Source organism: Atta colombica, unplaced genomic scaffold, assembly GCF_001594045.1.
Source record: "Atta colombica isolate Treedump-2 unplaced genomic scaffold, Acol1.0 scaffold338, whole genome shotgun sequence".
Classification (NCBI taxonomy): domain Eukaryota; kingdom Metazoa; phylum Arthropoda; class Insecta; order Hymenoptera; family Formicidae; genus Atta; species Atta colombica.
The window spans coordinates 130,941-147,470 of NW_017259446.1; the positions used below are offsets into that span (position 1 = coordinate 130,941).

The following is a 16,530-nucleotide window of genomic DNA, read 5'->3' on the forward strand; positions in this document are numbered from 1 at the left end:
TCGCAGTATATGCCGTAGGATAAGTACTACTAAGAAAAATACCACGTTCTTTGTGCTATTCGCTTACTGAGTATTTAATCGGAAGCTTCATCTTCTTCAATAGAAAATTCGATTTTAGGAACTGATTCCGAATTCCAGAAAAAAATTTTATTTTTCTTTGACTATCTTACACACGTGTGTTTTGGAGTGTTATATAGTTCTATGGAACAAATGCACATTAATTTTAAATGTCTTTCAGCATCGTGTCTCTTCTTCATTATTCGCCTATACTAAAATGTTACCTTAGAAAGGAAAAAGGAAGAAGAGGAATGGGATCATATAGAGTTGATTTCTCTCTAAATGCATGCAGAATGCATATATCAAGTTTGATACGGTTTCTCGCTGCACGTCTTCCGAGATAGAGTTTTTAGAGGCCGGACGCGGCGGTGGACAAAGTGCGCGATTAATGTAAACGGCGAGCGAAATTCGTCGAACTTATTGACTGGTCCCAAACGGTTCGACATCTCGTGGCTTTCCGCCAGTGTGGCAGCGGGATGTCGAGACGTTTACATTCGTGCGCGTATGCCACGAAGGACTCGCAATAGCAATGCTGGGTCGGGCACTCACACATATCTTGAAGGCAGGCTTTATAGTACATCGCCGGATTCACCTTCTTGTGGCACGGATAAAAAATCTGTGACTTTAGTCGATTACATAATCTGCAATCAGGAAATTGTAATAGAAGGCGTATATCTTGAAATGGACATAGAATGAATTTTGGAAACATTAGCGATTATTATTATAAAACGACATGCGACAAAATAAAATAATAAAGAGAAATTGTCAGATATAATACTATTGTGATTTAATTAAAAATTAATTTGGTAGAAATATTTGTGTTACTGACAATTATCAACAATAAGACTATACTTTTTTATAAAATATTACGTAAATATCATTATTAAGAATTTTAGGATATTAGAGAAATTATTTTACAATTTGTAGCTATATCAAATAATTGATATAATGAAAATATATTCATTTTACTTCTGATACTCTTTGGGAAGATATTAATAAGGAAATAAACAAAATTATATAAATAAAGTACCGCTGATCTTTTCTTTCTCGACAACGTCTCTGCCTGGTATTATTTCCAAATTTCGTTCGAGGGCATGTCTTCTTGGCACCACCCACAATCCAGGATTGACCAAACTGCTGCGGATCCTGAACCACTCGTCCATGTCGCGCAGTAAAGTCGTCTTTGATTTGGGAATTGAAGTTACCACAAAGACCGCATAGTTGACCCCTATATGACGAAGGCACGGATACTTCGAGAAAGCTGATACCATCCCAATGAACTTTGATTCCGATCCGCGTATTGACAATCACACTGTCGTCTGTACGATTGATGTCCAGTTGGTTAGCAACGCGATAAGGAATGTTCACCTTTTTCCCGTTTACTTTCACTCTCATTTTTTGACCAAGATTCACTTTTAAATCACCGATCTGCAACATGATCGCATGGGACATTAATAGAAAAAGTTTTTTTCCATCTTATTTGATGTAATTCTTTTCGAGCAAAAAAATCTCACCTCAGAGAAGACTTTATTTAGCAACGCTATTAATCTAGTTATTAATCCAATTCATCAATCAAAATCTATAGCCTCATTTGTAAAACAATTGAAAAATTAATCTTTTAAAGAACGTTGAAAGCATTAATTTTAAATACTACACATGCGAACAAGTGATATTATTCGAATGCGATAACGATATTTCGTATCATTTTCTTAGTTTTCTTTAAAAATTAGCTTTAGCCTATTCAGTTCAAGGAAGCGAGATTTAATTTATTAAATTTATTTTGTACTATAATTTAAATTAAAATTCATATAACTTAATGTACCTTTATAGCGATAGTTTTGGTCCACGCTGAAAATTTCGTTTTCCTAGCATCATTAGTTACCCGTATGCTAAATGTATGAGAAAAACAGTCGGTAACTAGTTGATACTTGCACGCTCCCTTGAAGCTGTAGAATTTTCCATCGAACGTACGATAATGTGGATCTCCAAAAACTGTGCAAACACCGTCACCTGGAAGAATTAATAATTTTAATATTTTTATTGAGTACTAATCCTGTAAGATACAACACGATAAAACTCACGCTCTACACATCGTGGACAGCATTGGCCTTCCGGATGTTCCAATTTAGAATTTGGCGGGCAACGAAAGTTCATCGGCGGACACTGAGGCATTGCGCAGCGCACTTTGCCCTGTTTACAGGTACATGTCTTACAGGAATCCAGCTTCCAATTTTCGCCATCCTGCCTAGGACAAAAAAGGTCGTTTAAATGACCATGAAACAGCAACGAATACGAAATGAAAATATCTCGCGAGAAGATACTTTCGCAACGAAATTGATTTTTTACATAACTCTTTAAAGTGATACGTACGCATATTTATCAATGTTTTTATAGAAACATATTTTTGATAAATAGACATCGGATTCTTATGCAATTTCATATTTTTTAAAAAAGCAGATTGAAAAATAGAAATTTGTTTCAAAAAAGTATTCTAAAAATGCATATTTATTAGTGCATATTTATTAGTGCATATTTATTGTACATATTGCATATTTTGTGCATGTCTGCAAAAATATCTGTAAAAATCTGATATCTATTGATAAATATTATTTATTCTAGGACTTGTTCAAGAAAATTGACTTCAAGAAAATTGTTTAAACTTTCAAAGTATTGTAAATACAAGTAAAAAATTATGTACGTTGTAAATCGGAAAGTTCTCAGACTAATCTTAAAAAATTAGAGCACAGCACCGCATCACTTTCCACAATCCGATTACTCAAATTTATAATTATAATAATATTTACAATATTGATATTATAAATTATAATTAATTGAAAATTATGAAATTTATGATTATATAATTTCTAATTATATAATTATATAATTATATAATTTCCAATATTTATATTATATACATAATAATGTAATCGCACGTTTTCAAATCTTTCATATTTTAATGATAAGAAAAAATTAGTTAAATTCAATCCAATTTCATCCCGATTTTGTTTTTTTTTTCTTTTTATTTTAAAGTGGTGCCAGCTTAATATAGCAGTGCTATAGATTTTTTTCAAAATAGCACATAGTACAAAATTAATTTTAATGATATAATTTAATACAAAAGAAGTACTAAACATTCCAAAGATCCGATTTGATTTTGCTATAGCTTAATAAAGGTTATTCGATAATACTCTAGTTCAGTTTCTCATTTCGCAATTAGGTTCCTCACGCGACGGATAAGATTGCATGACGATGAATAAAAGCGTGATACTCGCCACATAAGTTCTTCCACCATAAGAACAAGAGGCCCTGCTCTCCTCGACGAGCAAGCATTGCGGGCAACAGCGGTTGAGTAGGAGCATCTGATGTTCCCTGGGACATTCCAGTACCGGACAGGTCTCCCTTATGCACGAGATCGCCGAATTGACGCAGGTGCAGCGCGTACAGTGATCCACGTAAAATTCACTACCCGAGTTATATAAATGCGTGCCGAGCATGCACGCGCCTTTCGGAGGTGAGAAAAATCTTGCACTGCCTGTGTGATAGAAGTAATGTTTTTAATTTTTTAACTTGAATATGTGCTAATGATCGTGTTACAAGCAAAATGTTTTATGAATCGTTCCCTTGTCATGCTTGTCAATTACGCGAATTATTTTCTCACGTATAACTGTATATCTAATGTTATCTATAGTCCAATGAGATATATAAATAGGTGTTTGTAGGTAATAATATTTGTAAATTTTATGTTAATTTTATGTAATATTTTTTAATTTATGCAATCTTAACGCTACCATTTGTATTTTTATTCGATGTAATTATCGTGATATATTTCATACTTTGCATTATACTTTAATGCAGAATTTGAAAGGGAGATATGTATAATCAAATGGCAGCGCGTATTCTTGGATGGCTAGATGACAATCGTAATATTACGTGTCGCTGGTTTTTGCGCAATTGCGACATTGGAAAATAATCAGATTCGTAAAAAGGTAAAAACCGGTTCACGCCTCTGGTATTGTAAGAGAGATCGAAATGACCTATAAATTCAAAGTGACTTTAATTATTTGTGCAATTGCTTAGAAAATGTTCATTTTGAAAAATGTTAAAATAAATCTCCGATCGTTATTAATTTAATCCCTCGAATTGAAATGCTTACGCAATAAATAAATAATCTTATATTAATATTATATCTATATTATAATTAGCAGCTTGTCGTAAGAAAAAAGAATAACATGTTATTACCGTCATCTAAATTGAAAATATATGCAAATAAAAATAAGGAAGTGAATAATAATATGGAACATAATATGGAATTACCTTTTCTTAAGCACAATTTTTGGAGGTCATTATTTTAGAGAAAAATCATTTCTTTTCTTTTTGGAATAGAAGCATGACATTCATCTTAATGAAAACTATTTAACTTCTTTCACCTCGACAATGTGGACAGCATTCCCCAGATACATCAACGATCCTCGTTGAAGGACAATTAAGTGTCGGACAGGCTTGCTTCGCGCAGGTGAGATGTCCCTTATTGCATTTGCAGGTCACGCAGGGGTCTTCCGTCGTTGTCACCGACCTATCTTCCGTCACCTTCTGTCCATTTACTAAACAACCTACAAGATATAAATCGAACATTTCGCGTTTAGCTTCTTTTTCAGCATTCAAAAGTAAAATTGTGTGTTTTTGGCTGAGACAGAATATTAATTTATACGAAACACATATGTATCAATGTGAAAAGAGGCACAATATACATATATATTTTTCTTTTTCTTTAAACTAATGTAACCACATAAATTTAATAAGATTTCGCATCGTACAAATAATACAACTACAACTTTTTTGTATATAGAAAAAGATCGCGGTCGTATTATTTGTACGATGCAAAATTTTATGAGGACGTCGTATTATAAATTTATTACATTACATTATTCTAAAGAAAAAGAGAAATAGAATGTTACAACGTACGTGTTATCGTCCGTTCATTTTTCGTCGGGCAGAAGCGGCGCAGTAATTTTCAATCATTATCGTTCTCTCTTCGTTATATCAGCGGAACATTCCAGTTTTAATTGCGCGGCGGGCAATCAGAAGATCGTGAGAAATATTTGTGAGACTAGCGTGGGTAATTAGTAGCAACAGCAGCAACATCAAAGCGCGCAAAAAAAAAGAAGAAAAAAGTTACGCACCTTCGCATATAGGACAACACTGACCAGATGGGGCCGCTTTTGGATGAGAACAGGGCGTGTAACATCGTAGTTTTGATTCAGTGATGACGCCCGCTTTACAGGTGAATATTAGACAGGGGTCGTTTTCTTCCGTCCATTCCGTATCCGATGCGTGATATACGCCATTCTGCATGCACCCTGCGATGTAAAAGCGACCAAGTCTTCTAAGTACAATCATTTACACGCGAAATCGCACATCAAATATACAGATGCTGTCGACTTAAAAGTTAGACAAGACTATTTGCGTACATCGAAAATAACATGTTCGAATAAAATTTGGATGTTCAGAGACAGCAAATTATTAGGTAATATATAAGTTTATACGATAAACTTAATTTTTTAATTATTGTAGAAATACCTACTTGTCTCTTATCTTTTTCAAATAAAACTGCAAACAATATTACATTTTATTCCTTATGTTTTGTTATTTATTTTAATATTTTTTAGCGTAGGGTGCTTTATACACTTTTCGGTCGGATTTTGCCTTCGGCAGGCAGCAAATAAACTTACGTCACCATTAGCATAATTAATAGTAGATGATAACAAAGACCATGCATCTGTCAGTTACATTTCGTAAACAGAGACAGCCACGAGAGACTGTGACGTTAAAGTTCTTCGGGTTTATCATCATGTCGACAAACAGAAGTGTCTTTGTGCCCCGGGAACAATGCTTCGCCGGCCAAGCATTCCGCGAGTTTTCGCTTTTCCTTCTTACCGCCACCGACATATTTTCCCTCTCCCTTTTCATCTCTCTCTTTTCCATTCCGGTTGTGGCGCGGGTAAACCCGAGCCAATTAGAATGATTAGGATAATTAGGCGAATTAGCGGACGAACAGGTATTCTACCTGTGCATTTGTGGCAGCACTCGTCGTCGCGCGGGTCCAGCAACGCGTAGCAACCTTCGATGTTCGGACACTGTTGTTTCAAACACTCCACGAATCCATTCTGGAAAGAAAGAGACAAAAATTTATTTCTCTTGCGTATGGACGGGATGTTATTCAAAAGTCGTGCACTTTCTATCGATTTTTCTTAATGTGCCTCAAGAAAATGCCAACTTCTGAGATAGTTGTAGATTTATATATGAGAAAAAAGTTGTTTTGACCTATTTTTATAATCTTAAAGAAAAGTAATATCTGTTTTGCCATAAATATGATTTATTATATACTTCTGAAATATAATAAATCGTTATACTATCCGCAATTTAATAGATTCAAAGAAGATGGCTTGCTGAAATTACTAATTATTCACGAGAGATTTCATCAAAAAAGATAATATTAGGTTTTAACACGAGGAAAAGAATGTGAGCTGTGAGAAAAGAATGTGAATACGCCAATAAAATATATTATGAATCGGAAATTTGGTTTGCAATTGAATCACATAGCGGCGACAGCAAAATTCCGGCTTGATTTTTTTATCGCCCGTCTTGTTCCGACTTCTCGTCCACGTCCACGTTATCGCGTTCCAGTAATTATTTCTCCGGTTTCGTTATCGGGTTCTATAATTAAGTCTTTACGGATTTATCTTCTGTCAGAATTACGTAAACTAATTTAAACGTGGGTCCGACGGTCATCACATACGTACTAGACGCGCGGACCTAATTACACGTGCCACGAAAAAAAGATCTTTGCTTTTTAGGCTTCCTTGTCTAACTGATATTTTTACGCAACTTGCCTGAAATGAATTAATCACTTTCATAATAAACATGCGGGAAGATAAAAACAAGTAATATACCAAAACTATCGTAAATAAAGAAAAAAACAAAGCTCTGTAAAGAAAAAAGTATCAATTATATAAAAATTAAAATCAAGCAAACACTCGGTTTTTACTTCATTATTAAATTCTTTAATGACATTTCCTCATAATTGTATATTACTGCAATCACATACACTTTTTTTATATTAACTAAATGTTAATTATATAATAAATTATGAATTTCACTATCGTTAATAGTCAATATAATAGGAATACTTTTGATAAAGGAATAAGCACATTACTGCAACAAGAAATAAAAATGGAATAATTCCATAATAATAAACAAGAATAATTAAATAATTAAGAAATTAATAAATCTTTGCGATAAGAATGTAAATAAATAAACGTGCAAACATTCATCTAGCTAACTGAACTGAATTCGCTCGGGCGATTTATGATCGCGTTTCATAAATCGTGAATGATTGATCGCGGTCGACCGCTTCGGCGCAACAAACAAATAATTATGTCATACATTGACCGCCGTCAGCATGCCGCTCGTCGGAGTAACAACAGCAGCAGCGGTAACAGCAGCAGCAGTAGCAACGGCGGCGGCAGCAGCGGGGCGAAAACAAGAAGCCTCATCTCGGTCGGTCACGAGTCGACGAGTCAATGAACCAAACGCGCAGATAAATCGTCGCGGTCGCGCTAAGATCATTCGCGATGCAGTCGGTACGTCGAGAGGATGATCGAGGCTACGGCGGCGGCCGGCGCGTCATAAGATGCACGCGTGAACGAACGTGCGTACGTGCGTGCGTGCGTGCGTGCGCGCGCGCGGGTGCATTCGCTGCGCAACCGCGAATCGATTGCATCGAACGGATCGATGTGGAAATTCCTCTCTTTGACCTCCCGAACCAGGCCAAGCTACTTTAACCCCTTTAACCATACCGTCACCACATGGCGTTGCCTCGTCGTGATAACGACACAATCTATGAACTGGACTATGAAAATGGTTACGCAGCTTTCCATGTCTCTCGACCTCCCTCGCGGTTTCTTCTCTCTCTTCTCATTCCCCGCCCCTTCCCTCTCTTTAAAAGAAGAATCGCCGTACTAGAATCGGATACTACCAGACGGACTTTTTCACGATTCCCGCTAATCTTGTCAACGCGTCACTCGATACACGTACGTTTCTCGTCTGCTACTCTCCTGTTGCGTTTGCATTCCTTTTTCGCATTGATACACTTCGTCATGTTACAATATTATGATATATATGACGTCTCAGTATTCTTCGTCGAGTTCGAAATCGATTTTTAATGGAGTTTTGTATAATATATATCTCAACTGTTAAATTTCTCAATCACGTATTATAGAGTTTGATTTATTATATGAATTATATACTTCCATTGGTTGGTTGAAAATGGATGAATCAAAAGATTCTGATTCAGATCAATCTGGTTGTATCAACTAGAATTCTAATAGATTTAATCAGAAAATTTTGATTCGTCCATTTTCAACTAGAGTTCCATTTAATTCAATCAGACATTTTCTTAGTGTATCAATTTTTCAATTGATAATACTATCTCTAAATTCTTTGGAGTGAAATCTCACTTTAAAGAGTGAAAATTGAGTCAAACTTGAAAAAGACTCAATTTTCTTAGGAGATTTCTTCAGAATAATAAGATTTTCTAAAAGTTTTAGAAAGTACATATTTTGATTGATAATTAAACCAATCATAAAACCTTTCCCTGCTAAGTTTCCAAAAGATTAAGTTTATTCATCCATACGCATAATTTATTCAATTGTAATTTCCTGTGTTATTAAGTGCTAATTAGTTATTCGGATACGCGCAGTTTACCTTGCAAATGCAGCGGAAGCAGCTTGTGTTCAGGATCTTATCGACGGTGATATCTTCTCCCTCGATGTCGCAGGTCTCTCGGCTTCCTGTAATCGAACAGAAACAATTGTAGTGAAAAGAATGACTAAGTAGAATACATATGCTCGCGCGTGATATCGGTTGTGTATCACGCCGCAATATCCCGGTAGTCCAATAGCGCGATAGAGACGCTGTAATCACAATGCAGCATTCCAATCGACCTTCGTATATATGCTAGAAGCTTCCTCATTCCTTCATACACATCGTACGTGAGTCGAGCGCTCAAAGATTTACTATTACATTTTGGATAGTGTACGATGGACATAGATCTCTTTCAATAATCGTTTCTAATAATCGTTTTATGAGACTCAGTCGCTGAATTAATATGATATAATGAAATGCCTTAGAAATTGCGAACAAACGAAATACAGTTTTCTCCATAATTAAATCGCGACTAGAATAAAATTAAGTCTTTACACGTTAAACCAATTTTAGATAGCTTGATAGTTTTATCCGATAACTTTTCTATTCAATAATTTTTTTGTAGATGTGAAAAATCATGCGAGAAACATATTTCGCAAATATTTTTTAAGTAACTTAAAATGAGACAAATTCTTTTGGCAAATTAGCTTTCTATTTTAACGCGACAACATCGTGAACGTACCTTAGGACGTACCCCAGTCGTTAAATTGTCCATTTCCCAGCGAAAATCATGTCGCGCTCCGCTGCTAGGTCGACGAAGCCGCCATCACCAACGTCCCTCCCGGTTCCCTCGCGCACGTATTCCTGCACACTTTAAGCAACTTTTCTGTAAAACTCCAGTCATTTCTCGCGATTCTCTCTCTCTCTCTCTCTCTCTCTCTCTCTCTCTCTCTCTCTTTTCTCTCTTTATTTATTATTTTCAAAGCATAATCCACCGAACCGTTAAATTTTACAACCAAGTAACGCTTGTTTTTTATTTTTGAATTTCCATTCGGATATGTATGAGAGAGTGCGTGATTAATTTTTTTTATTATTACTGTTTGTGGCTTTATCTATTTTTGAATTATTTATTCAGATGACATATCGCATTCTATATATAGAGCAGAATAAAAATATCGCCTTTGTCACTTTTCTTTTTATCTCTTCTTCTCATTCGTCCTTCTAATGGAGACAATAAGTTTTTTGGCGTTTTTCCCTTCGAGAAAGCGCTTTGTGTACTCCGTCACTGCTCTCAGAGATTTAACGCGTTGTGCACTTTTCGAGGCGAATTCGTATCGTCAATTCCTTCGGCTCATTTAGATGTACATATTTCTCTTCAAAAAATCTCACGAGAGAGGATCAATTATTTGCTTTATGGATAATTGATTGCAAAATTTTTAAATACTATCACTTCCTATCGGAAACATTTAAGATCCATATTTTTATAACATGTGTGATTAAATTGTCCGATTCTAAAATTTGTCTTAATTGATTTAATTGAGTTTAAAAAGATTACATCAATATTTCCATTTTATAATACTGAAAAAAATGTTCAAAAAAATATTCACAGGTACAATAAAATAATTTCAAATAAACCATAATAAGTTATAATAAAATTTAATATGAATGTGTACAGCATCTTAAACTCAATGGAAATATTTCTACGAAATACATAAGAGAAAAAAAAATACTTATTTTCAATCAATTTATAAATTGATTTAAGAAGTTGCTATTGAACGGAAAAATATTATATGATAATAATTTCTTTACTTTTTTACCGAGAAATTAATTTTTAAGTAATAAAATAAACATAAAAACATTATTACGTAAAAAAGCAAGTAGAAATAAAAAGCAAGTGGAAATTAAAAATCAAAATAATAAAAATAAGAGGGTATAAGTTTAGCTAAATGTTTGTTAAATTTAATTGATAAATTTTGACGATGAACAATTTCAACAATGAATAATAGACATTTTGACTTCTGTCAAGTCGTTATCTATGTTGACAAAAAACTATTATTAAAAACTACTTATATATATGAAGTTATAAAAGCAATGTTTAAATCCAAATCATTACACTATTTTAAAATTAATATTAGGCTGAGACATCGTGTTGAAAAGTTGCCAAAATTTGACAAATATCGCGCAAATGTAAAGCTTCTTTTCATAGAATCCATATGTAAAACGATCAAATGTGTAATCTTCTATTCTCTCGTCAACCAATGAAACTGTGCTTGTAGTTAAATTTGTCAGTTCTTGACAAATTCATTAGAGAACAAGGACAAATTCATTCTTTGATAAATTATAGGCGGAGTTCACATATTTGATCGTTTTACATTTGCGCGATATTCGTCAGGTGTTGGAAGGAAACTTCTCAACAAAATCAATGCAATCTAATATTAATTTTAAAATTTCTAAAGTAGTATAATGATTAGGTTTTAAACTTGCATTTGTAATATGTATAGTTTGTATCGCATATAATTTTTTAAACATTGACTTGATAGAAACGTATGTTATTTGAATTGTTCATTATAATTTAACAATAAACATCTAACTAGGTTCATAAACCTTTATTTTTATTATTTTGATTTTTAATCTGTGTATAAACCTTTTATTGTTATATCTATTTTTTTTTAATGGAAATTAATTATATTCATTTTAATTGGGGAGACTTTCTTAACTTTTCTAGGAAACTTTCCCGAGAAAATGTTGCAAACTCTAACAATCAAAGTGAAAGCTGTTAATATTGTGATAGTATTGTGACTATAAATAGTGACATCACGAGAACTCACAGAAATCACATCGTAAAAGTAAGTGGCAGTAATCAATCAGAGATCGTTCGTTTTCGAAAATTAATACTATTAATTACAATTATCATATTCTTCTGTTGCTTTTGTTAACTATTAGAGAAAAAACTTTGATATATTACTTTAAAGTGCGCAGGAATGCATGTATAAGAAAAGTTGGTTGGCGTTCGCGATCGTTTTCTTCTTCCTTTCTTTTTTCCTTTTCACGTATTTGTACATTTCTTTTTTTTATATTCTCACGGTTTATCTCATCCGTGATTTTTCACGGAAAAGCAGCGAAACGCATGTAACAAACCGCGCGCGAGACATTTGTGTTTGCTAAGTAAATTTAAAAACAGTTTTGCACTGCAATCTTTTTTTCTCTATTATCTTAATTAGCTTCTCTAACTTTTCCCTATACATTTGTTTCTTTGTTTCTTTCTCTTTTCCATCGGTTTTCTTCTTTCTTTCTTGTGCTCCTCGAGCTATTTGCACGGTTAAAAACTCGGAGAGCAGTCTGAAGAGAGCGCGCAAAAAGTAGTATGAAACTCATGCTGTTCATTTGTCAGATGCCAATTTTCCGCATGAGATGAACGTAGATGAATTTGTACCATTCGAAGAAATTAATACTTTATTTGTCATAATTATATTATATTTGTGATAATTATACACAAATTACATCATACAATTATTGCATGGAAGTCATAGCCTTCATATAAGCAAAAAGAATTTTATTTTTTATTTAATTTATGTAATTAAACGTATAAAGAAAGAACAGTGCGAATTAAGTAGAAAATTATCATTCATATAAAAGTGCCATAATTCTCAAGAAGATTAATAGACATCATTAGTATGCATGTCTACGACATGGCAATCAAAGCGTTAAATTGAAATTTAAATAAAATTTCATAATGTATAAAATTAAATTCCTTATACTCATAATAATATACTTATACATGTAATTCTGTATTCACAATTGTAATTATTAAATTAAAAAACTTTAATCATAAAAAGTTTCATGTAATTGAGAATTATTTTTTTTTCAGAAACTTAATTTATTGAAAGATTAAGACACTTAAGATTAAATATCTTGAAAATTACAGCTCACGCACACAAAATAATATTACTTTTAAATTATATTAATCTAACAATTTTTATTATTTTTTAAATCGTCTAATTTCAATATATTAAAATAATTTAATATAATAAAAATACATGAAAATCTCCCGAGTCAAAATATATCTTAAATATTAAAAATTGTCCCCATCATAACTTAATTTGCATATTAACAACGTTATTTCTTTTTTTGACAATTAGTTCTCATTGCCAACTGTGACAGCAGAGCAATTGAGAGCATGATGCGTCAACTTGTTTTTAGCATTTGTTTTTTAAGCTAAAAAAAGCTGTAACATTTAATCCTAAAGATAACATTAAAGAAATTTGACAATCCTACGATTTATATCTAACATAAAATTAAATTAAAATAAGGCATGTAAACAATTAATCTTTTTATTAATCTTCTTACTTGATTCATAAAATTTCGAATTTCGTATTTCATAAAAAAAAAACAAAAGATTATAATAATAAATTAGGAAACATATATATGAATATAAATTATATAGAAAGCAGTATAAGTTCAATTACGAACAAGAATCTAAATGCAGACAAACGAAAGATACTTATATACTTTCAAGTTTAGGATTAATTAGCAGATGAAACGAAGCCGCGCTACGCGTAAATCTAATCGGTTTCGGGCGGCGCTAATGATGAGCACTCTCAATATCATCGGCATTCCGCGACTACTACTATCAAAAGTGTTTATAAAATCGTACTTCGCTCCCGCGACTTCTGCGAAACAGCGCGAACTGATTAGCTCTGAACAGTCAGTGGGAACGCAATTTCCTGAAAAACACGTAGCGTCCTCGATTACGCTTCGCAAAGAGGGACTTGCGCTTCCGCCGATGAATGCGGACAATTTCCGAGATGCACTTAGCCATGTGTTGCGGCGTCCTGAAAAAGGACACGGAGGAAAGAGAGAGGTGATATTTACGCACCCGTTGCACTCAGCGTAAGTGGCCGTTTAGGTTGAACTTGCCGTTCGTTGTTCCGCGCGGATACGGTTACGCCCGATGCAATTTCCGACAAAAATGACGCGATTACCATTGTAAATTGAACTCTGCCGGACTGACCTCGTGAAATCGACTTTGTTGTCGTTGACCGATATGTTTCACACAATACGCACAATGATGAGCGATTGTATGTCGTGAAAGTAAATCAGTCGTCCCGTAAAAGACATTAACGCGAAATCATATTGTAGTTGTAAACTAATAATTTGCAAAAATTAGTGGATCGAAGACAAGCAACTTTTGTTATATGCAGTATGTAATCTGTTATATAATCTGTTATAGAGATTATGTAAAAAAGTTTTATATGATTTTAAGAGCTCATTTCAAAAGATATACAAGAGAGAAGCAGAGATACAAGAAATTTTTTCTGGTATATAAAATATTTACTTAAATAATTTGTACATAAGTTCAAATTTTTTAAGAATCATAATTGATTGCGCGATGAAATCCACAATAATAAATAAATTAATACGCACAGTTTTTTTAATATGATATATTTGCAGATACTATAAAAGAATAACTTATACCTATATAAAATATCATGATTAATTTTTTTTTTTAATAAAAATCGACTCTAACATTTTCAAAAACTAATTTTCATAAACTAATTCAACTACAAAAGAAAATGTTTGATGATTATAAAAGATTTAATTAATTTTTTGCATTTAGCACAAAAGTAATGTATTCGATATCCCTTAAATGCTTCAAAAGTGTTATTTTGTAATTTTGAATAATTTTGGAAAATAGGTAATTCTTATGTATTTCATATATTATGAGTAATCCATATATATTCTTCAGATAGAATGACTTCCACAAAGATTAAAATGAACGTGTAAGATTTTGAAAAAATAGCCACAAAAATAGTGCATAGTGTTTTAAGAAAAATTTGCACGTGAATTTGTCAGTAACGACGGTAACTCGCGTAAACTCACGAACAAAGCATTCTTACGAGAATGCGAGGCAGAAACGGCGACCTGCTCCACTCACGATGACTCGTACGAACCGTGAGATTCGACTCGATTCTGGCGCAAATAGAACGGCAGATAATGGAGATAGGCTAAGAATAGAGCATTTAAAAGGCGTAAATGGAGCATGACGGACTCGCGCGCGAGTGTACTGCGAGATAGCAAAGCAGCTGGAATCGGGAATTCGATCGCTTCGTCGGCAATATTCGCGCGCAGCTCTTGTTAGGTCTTGTTCGTGTATTCGTATATCGCGGAAGTATCACTCGATACAACTATTACGAAACGCGAACGAAAGCGAGATAAAAACGTAGTTTTACGCCTTCAATCCCGAACACGCGATATTTCTACTACTTTCTTTCATTGATTTCTTTATATCATTCACGTATCAAAAATGGTGAGAATATTCGTAATTATTATTAAGAGATAATAGTATAAAACCTATTTTGAGATTATAAATTTAATGTCGATAGAAAGAAAAGAAATTTTTAAATGCTATAGATTAAGGCTTAAGGAATAATAAATATAGTAATGTTAAATCTGACTTGCAAAATTTGAATGATACATATAATAAGTATGGTTATATAACATAATTATTGTTTCTTTCGCTGAAAAAAATAAGACATAAACAAATACAATATGCAATAATATTCTCCTCCTTTGAGCTGTTATGAGGATGTAATATATAATGATTTATGTAATTTATAGCGACAGGATTGTTTCTTAATCAGTAATTAATTTATTAGCGTTCTCTCTCCTTTTTCGCATGTAAAGCTCTATCGAAGAATACAGTTCTTTTTTCTTCTGTTGAAAAGAATAATTTTTACTTTACATAAATGTTCAAATTAAGATTCTATAATATATATTTTATAAACGTATAAATATTTAAAAATATTTAAAAATATTTTATTAATAAAAATTTTATTACAATAATTTTGATCAAATATATGTTACCCGACCATAATATATATTCCAGGATTATTTTAGAACTTCGTCAGAAAACACACTCTTAATTTTTATTATTTTAATTACTCTCAAAAAATAGCGCGATAGTACTTTTCGCTTATATATTAATTTGAATGCAACCAAACAGCATCGATCGAGTTTCGAGACGTTGGCACCCTTTTGAGCCCAATCATTAGTCAGCTATTAAAATAACACGCTCGCAATCGTTGCGTGCATCGCGCGTGCTTCTGTGCTCGTAATACTCACCGATTATACTTTCTGAGGTGGCGTTGCAACGATGTGTCGTCGAAAGGAAGGCCAGGGCCAAAGCCAAAGCCAGTGTCGAAGGTAATCGTGTCAACTCCATGTTTAGATATACCGGATCTCAGACTTTGCCGCGACAATTTGCTGAAAGAACAACAAACAAGATAATCATTAACCACATGACTTCACGTTTTTATTTTCTTTGATCGTGCAATAAAGTTGCAAAACATTTGTACAGATTTATATTTTCAAGACACGAGTCAATGTTTATGTATTACAAGCATGTCTCCGATAGAGATGTCAACTTGAATTTTTGCATACTTTTTAACTAGATAAACACACAGCATTATAATAAATTTGTCGAGTAAAGCAAGAATAATCTTATATTGCAAAATACAAGAAACTTATATTCCATTCAAAATTTATATAAATTTAACTTTTTGAAATGATTCCGAGATATTAGATAATATTTAAGATAGAGTATTCAATAATGTGTAATATTCTCTCTTCATTTGTTTAGAGAGTTGCAGTAGATTTGAAGAAATCGTCAAGTACACTGTTAAATTCATATAATGTCAAATTATACCAATTGAATTATTTTTAATCATTTCGCCACTCTTACTCAATATGTCGTTAATTTAACTAAACTAA

At 33.0% G+C, this 16,530-nt stretch overlaps 1 protein-coding gene across 1 annotated transcript in view; it reads right to left on the reverse strand.

The window, feature by feature from the left end:
• Positions 1 to 16,530, reverse strand: part of LOC108690628 (BMP-binding endothelial regulator protein-like) — a 45,280-nt gene that overhangs the window by 2,984 nt on the left and 25,766 nt on the right. Inside the window, exons 2-10 of the mRNA XM_018198017.1 lie at positions 15,883 to 16,023; positions 8,821 to 8,906; positions 6,122 to 6,221; positions 5,238 to 5,414; positions 4,485 to 4,667; positions 3,289 to 3,589; positions 2,139 to 2,302; positions 1,880 to 2,067; positions 1,113 to 1,485 (exon numbers count right to left, since the gene is read on the reverse strand). Coding sequence (XP_018053506.1) covers positions 1,113 to 1,485; positions 1,880 to 2,067; positions 2,139 to 2,302; positions 3,289 to 3,589; positions 4,485 to 4,667; positions 5,238 to 5,414; positions 6,122 to 6,221; positions 8,821 to 8,906; positions 15,883 to 15,982 — 1,672 coding nt within the window. The 5' untranslated portion in view covers positions 15,983 to 16,023. The remainder of the gene's footprint in view (positions 1 to 1,112; positions 1,486 to 1,879; positions 2,068 to 2,138; positions 2,303 to 3,288; positions 3,590 to 4,484; positions 4,668 to 5,237; positions 5,415 to 6,121; positions 6,222 to 8,820; positions 8,907 to 15,882; positions 16,024 to 16,530) is intronic.